Raw genomic sequence first — 6,594 nt, forward strand, 5'->3', positions numbered from 1 at the left:
GACAGGCTTCCCGATTCCAGGATCAATTAACAGGTGTATGCACAGGCTGGGTCAGTCTCTTTTCTCCTGTAATCTTCTCCATCAACAGCCAACATCTCCAGCCTGCATCACAGAGGCCTGTTCACGTCCTCGAAGGTAAGCTTTTACTACTAGCCAGGTGCTGTGGTGTGGGGCTCAGGTGCAGCTGCTTGGGAAGCTGGGTCAGCCTAGGCCACATATGAAGCTTGTCTCTTTAAAGGGGTGGGTATCTCAGGCTCTCACAGCTGCTCTTTCTTCTGGAAAAGGCCCCCTTCCCTGCACAACTCAGACCCGGTTCCCTCCTGCGTGGGCGCCTCGGCTAGCAATCACGCCAGAGGCACACTGGCCACATCTGAAGTGTATCGAATTCTCCATGCACATGCTAATTATTACATATTCAAAGTAAAAAAATTCATGGATTCTCTATAAGCTTATTGTTAAGCGGGGGAAAGTGGGTTGGGGTTCCTTGAGGCTTTCTCCCGTTAAGTGGGCACTCAGTCCAGAAGTTAGTGTGTCCGTGGGGTTTTCCCAGTCTACTCCAGGATCAGCTGACTGAAAGTTGGAACCCAGAGTTGTAGTAGCCACGCCAAACTCCTCTATTTTTTTTTTAAAAAAAACAGTTTTCAGAAATTATTTTTATTGTTATTTTATTTATGTTTATGTGTGTCTGTTTGGGGTATGCCACACGTGTGCTAGTGGCAGAGGGCAGAGGAGGCCAGAAGAAGGGGTTGCATCTTCTGGAGTTGGATGGAGTTGCAGGCAGTTGTAAGCCACCCAGTGTGGGTGCAGGGAACTGCGGGAGTCCTCTCTTCCAGAGCGCACCTAATGGTTGAGCATCTCTCCAGCCCAGAGTTTGTTTTTAAGAGAAACGTTTCTGTAAAACCACGACTGCTGCCCACATAAAGCGGCTTCTTCACTTGAGACCATCCAAGCAAACACTTGTCCCCCAGTGCTGTCCTGAGCTGACCTGGCCGTGGGCGGGAGGTTTCGAAGCTATTTCTGGAGCAGGTCCTGAAGCTTGGGAAACAGTTTTAAGGCATTCTGTGTCGTCACTTCTTGAACTTCTTCCACTGAGATCCCTTTCACCTGGGCAATGAATTCTGCTGAGATGGAAATGTTGCAGGGCTCATTCCGTGTCTGCGAGAGAACAAAGCGGAACACTCAGTGTCTACAGATCCTGGAGACTGTAGCAGGACACACACACGAGAACGAGCAGGTCAAACACCTGGTGACACCTTTGCTACTCCGAAGGAACTGACATTTCTTTATTATGCTTTTTAAATGGGGGAATGAGTTTGGCAGGGCGTGCTACATGCTGACTCTACCTATGCTGTTCAGAAGAGTGTTGTAGGAGCTGCGGACTGCGTTCCTGCCGCCCGGCTCCTGGCCGCCAGCTAACTTATGCCCCGAAATAACAACACACAAATTGTATTCTTTTAAACACTGGTTGGCCCATTATATCTAGCCTCTTCTCGGCTAACTCTCGCACCTGGACTAGCCCATTTCTAATAATGTGTGTAGCACCCCAAGGTGCGCTTACCGAGAAGATTCTAGCCTACGTCCATCCTGGGTCGGAGCTTCATTGCATCTGCCCCAGAGAGCAGCGGCCTCGCATCTGAGCTCAGTTCCCTTCTTCTTCCCAGCATTCTGTTCTGTTTACTCCATCCACCTATGTTCTAACCTATCAGGCCAAGCAGTTTCTTTATTACTTAACCAATGACCTTCCTCCATCAGAAGAGAGCCTAGCGGTATCTGCAGGTGAAGCCCTGAGCCCCCAGTGTGTGAAGCAGTCTACCATCCGGCGAGGGCAGCTTGTCTCAAGGTTAGCAGGCCTTTGTACTTTTGCAAACCCAAGTGCTGGGAAACGTCACTGCGCTCTCCTTGGCCTCTCCCTTCACAGGCTACCTGCCCAGTAAGATTTAAAATGCCCAGGACCGGAAAGAGTGCTCGATTAGGTTCCGCCATCTGACTGACTGACTCAATACCCGTTAAACAAATAGGCATTTTGTTTAATGACCCTCTCCAGAAAAAACAGTATTTCTGCAAGCAATCGCATCTAGACTTAGTGAAAAACATTCCTATAATTATTAATACTTGAATACTTGGGATAATAACTAGAGGAATAAAATTATATATATAATTACAGATTATATATATATAATTACACAATATATATATATATTTATATATATATCTGTATATGAATAGAATGATCTGGAAGGACAAGAGACCTTAAACCTAGAGATTTTTGTCACAAATAAGGTTTCATTCCCTTCCTGGAATGTCTCATTTAACATCTATGAGACAGTATACTGCTCACAGGAAAGATGATATCCTAAAAAGATAATGGTGGCTTTGACACCAGCACTTGAAGATGGGTATTGTGGTGCATGACTTTAAGCCCAGCACTTGGGAGGCAGAGAAAGGCAGACCTCTGTGAGTTCGAGGCTAGTTTGGTCTACAAAATGATTCCAGGTCAGTCAGGCTACACAAATCCTGTCTTGGAAAAACAAAACAAAACAAAGCAAAAAACAAACCAGCACTTAAGAGGCAGAGGTGGGCAGATTTCTGTGAGTGAGTTCCAGGACAGTCTGGTCTACACAGTGAGTTCCAGAACAGCCTGGACTATAGAGTGAGTTCCAGGACAGCCTAGTCTATAGAGTGAGTTCCAGAACAGCCTGGACTATAGAGTGAGTTCCAGAACAGCCTGATCTATAGAGTGAGTTCCAGAACAGCCTGGATTATAGAGTGAGTTCCAGGACAGTCTGGTCTACACAGTGAGTTCCAGGACAGTCTGGTCTACACAGTGAGTTCCAGGACAGTCTGGTCTATAGAGTGAGTTCCAGAACAGCCTGGACTATATAACAAAGACTGTTCATTTACTGCCAGGTACTTTCATATACATTTCTTCATGTAAACATTATAAAATAGTTTACTTTTTTACCCATGTTTTATAACTGAAAAGTCAGGTAGACATAGTGGTACATACCAATAATCCAGTTCTTAGGAATCAAACATAAAGGAGCTGGAGGCCAGGCTCAGCTATATAGTGTGAGTCTGAGGCCAGCCTGTATTATATACGTCTCAGTTTCAGTGAAAGAATGGATGAACGGATGGATAAACAAACAGGTAAATATAGCCTTAGAGAAATGAAGTAGCTTTTCCAGTCAGGCAATCACATCCTGAACTGCCAAGAAGGAGCGGAATGGAAGTCTCGATAGCTCCAGACAGGTCTAGACACTCACTATTACACAACTGAAAGCAAGCTTCTTGTCAAATGATATTCTCTGAACCAGAGCAGTATTCAGAAGAGACTCTCCAGCGGGTGGTGGTGCACACCTTTACCCCCAGTGCCCAGGAAGCAGAGGCAGGCAGATTTCAGTGAGTTCGAGGCCAGCCTGGTCTACAAAGTGATTTCCAGGACAGCCAGGACTGTTACACAGAGAAACCCTGTCTTGAAAAACCAAAACCAAACCAAACCAAAAAGAAAAAGACTCTTCATGGTCTCCACTTAGCATCCGCGTATCACAGAGAGCCCCAGCTAAGCCAGCATGGCCCTGTACCCATAGGAAGCATCTGTACCCATAAACCAGAGGTCCACTTACCAGTTTTTCTGGTCCCAGTGCAGGGGAGTCTGTCTCTAAGCAGATAGAGCTTAAAGGCAGCTGTTTCACAAGCTTCTGCTTCTTAGAGAGAAGAGAGAGTGAGCTTTAAACGGGGGATGGAACAGCATTAACTTACATGTGGACAAGTCTTGGCCTGTAGGGCTCTAACACCCGCTGTTACTGCTAAGTCGTCGTGCTATCCGGACAGCTACCATGCTCTCAGCGTTCTACTTCAGATAAGAATAGTCAGTCTGGCAGTGGTGGTGCACACCTTTGATAACAGCATGTGGGGTGGGTGCAGAGGCAGATGGATCTTTGGTAAGCTGTAAGTGGCCATCCTGGTCTACAGAGAGAGTTCCAGGGCACAGAAACCATGTCTCAAAAAAAAAATATTGCATAAAATTACAAAAATTATTCAAAGTTTTCTTTAGAGAAGTACCTACTTAACCCCTTTCATGCACCAGGCGGTGATGGACACCTTTAATCCCAGCACTCAGGAGGCAGAGGCAGGCAGATCTCTGACTTTGAGGCTAGCCTGGTATGCAGATGAAATTCCAGGACAGCCAAGGCTACACAGCATCCTTTCCGGCTTTGTGGTCAGGCCCAGTTCTTACCACTGAAATGTAGCAGCACTTAGATGTCCTGGACACCACGGCCTCACTGGACACAATTTGGAAGTAGTTTTTCCTCCTGTGGGTTCTCTTTTCATTTTATTGATAGTATATTTTGAAATATAATAGTCTTATTTTCTTTTTCTGTAGAAATTTAGTATTTTAATGATGCCTAATTTCACCATTTTCTCGTTGATCATTTGTGGTTTTGGTGTTATCTCTAGGAAACCACTGTTTAATTCAGGATCAAAAAGTCCAGAGTTTAAAAACATTGGCTCTTGCTGGGCAGTGGTAGTGCACGCCTTTAATCCCAGCACTAGGGAGGCAGAGGAGGGCGGATCTCTGTGAGTTTGAGACCAGCTTGATTTACAAAGCAAATTCCAGGACAACCAGGGCTGTTACACAGAGAACCCTGTCTTGAAAAACAAGAACAAGAACAACAATAACAAAATTACTGGCTCTTACATTTAGGTCTTGATTCATTTTTTTAAAAGATTGATTTTATTTGTGTGTGTATAGGAGGGAAGAGACAGAGAGAGAGAGACAGAGCTTGTGTGTGTGTACACAGAAGAGGGTCTCAGTTTATCTGAAGCTGGAGTTACAGTTGGTTTTAAGCCACCTGACATGGGTGATGGGGACAGAATTCAAGTCGTCTGACTCTTTTTGCTATTTTATTTTTTTGAGGCAGGGTCTCACCATGTAGCTCTAGCTCTCCTATAACTCGCTCTGTAGACCAGGTTGGCCTCGAACTCAGAGATCTGCCCCTGCCTCAGCAGTGTTGGAATTACAGGTGTGCCACGGTGTCCAGCATCAGAGTAGCGCTCTTTCCTACTGAGCCGTCTCTCCAGTCCCTCTCAGTTCCTTCTGTTTTGTTTTGTCTTGTTTTGTTTTTTGAGACAGCGTTTCTCTGTATAGCTTTGGAGCCTGTCCTAGCACTCGCTCTGTAGGCTGGCTTCAAACTCACAAAGATCTGCCTGCCTCTGCCTCCTGAGTGATGGAATTAAAGGTGTGCGCCACCACTGCCCAGCCTCAGATCCTTTTCTGTTTTGGTAGAGAGTTAGATTAACTTTGAAATAGAAGCATCACCAGTTTGTCCCAAAGCTTAGGTTTTAACTGTGTCACATGTGTTCAGCGAGTCACAATGAAAGGCCTTTACCTGCCCACTTCTTACGATGGACGGTGGGATCGAGAAGTAGTAACCTGCCCTTACTCCTTCCATGGCTACCGACGGCCGACCGTCAAAGGCATGCAGTAGGACCTGTTCAGCACCTTTCAAATGAAAGAGAAATCAGAGTTCCATTACAGAGGGTTTGTCCCATAACAAAGGGTTTTCTCATTAGTGAAATTAAACAGATCTGAATTTTCAGTAAATATTTATCAACATGATATAAAGATCAGATTCCGTAACCTCTGAAGTTTCAATAAACGTACAGTGTTCAAAGGGGGGAAAATACGTTTTTAATCTTCAGAATCAAATGGATAACATTGAAATGCAATTTTTAAAAACAATCATCAGAACTATCTACACTAGATCTTCTTATACATCTATGAATTGTCAAATTATTGGTTCTAATAGGAGGGTTTTAGGTAAACTGTTTTCCTAACAGACATGCTGGTAGAAAAAAATGGACTCACAAGTCAAACAGACCTTGCTCATAAAACCAATCCCTGTTCTTTTTGTACTTGTGTTGTGGTGTGTGTGCATGTGTGTCGCTGAGGACTAAATCCAGACTCTTACTCATACCAGGCAATTCCCCTAGCACTAAGGTACATTCTTCCACACAAACTCCAGCCCTTAAAGGGGAGTTGTTCAGCACGGATAAAATCATGTGTTTGGTGACTCCAGAAGGCCTCCGTACTCATTGCTGACGAATTCATCAGCAACCACACCTCTACTGGCAGGTAGCTCCGTTACTTCAGTAGCTGTTTTTTCAAGTAGTGTGAATCTTCATTATGATCATAAAAATGTTGTGAAATTTGATAGATCATAACCAATCAATGTGGGTTTTTTTGTATATACACAACTGTAGACTAAACACACTTGTATACATACACATACATGTACTGTTAAACATCTGATAGGTTTTTTTTATGCAAATAGGAGTCTAAAAACAAGTTGTATTTCTTATTGTGGATGGCATTTTAAACTTCAGAAGAATGCTGTAAGCTATGTTCGTGTCCGGAAAGTCACACGAGGGCCACCGTCTGCACAGTACTGCTTTCTGTTGTCAGTCACTTATTATTTCATATATTTATTATATGTGCCTGTGCAAGCACCCGTGTGCCATGGCAGAAGTCAGAGGACAACTGAACTCTGGTCATCAAGGTTGTGACAAGCCTCTCTATTACATGGCCCCAAA

At 44.4% G+C, this 6,594-nt stretch overlaps 1 protein-coding gene across 3 annotated transcripts in view; it reads right to left on the reverse strand.

Moving 5' to 3' along the window:
* Window positions 1-589: 589 nt before the first annotated feature.
* The window catches only part of Tatdn3 (TatD DNase domain containing 3), a 16,039-nt gene continuing 10,034 nt past the window's right edge, over window positions 590-6,594 (reverse strand). For 2 of the 3 annotated variants that reach the window (XM_005348871.3, XM_026779862.1), the window contains 3 exons: window positions 5,391-5,503; window positions 3,624-3,704; window positions 590-1,155 (listed from right to left, as the gene is read on the reverse strand). In XM_005348871.3, the coding sequence (XP_005348928.1) occupies window positions 1,012-1,155; window positions 3,624-3,704; window positions 5,391-5,503 (338 nt within the window). In that variant the 3' untranslated portion in view covers window positions 590-1,011. The remainder of the gene's footprint in view (window positions 1,156-3,623; window positions 3,705-5,390; window positions 5,504-6,594) is intronic. The other variant, XM_026779861.1, reaches the window with a different exon arrangement.

This window comes from Microtus ochrogaster, chromosome 6, assembly GCF_000317375.1.
Source record: "Microtus ochrogaster isolate Prairie Vole_2 chromosome 6, MicOch1.0, whole genome shotgun sequence".
Classification (NCBI taxonomy): Eukaryota; Metazoa; Chordata; class Mammalia; order Rodentia; family Cricetidae; genus Microtus; species Microtus ochrogaster.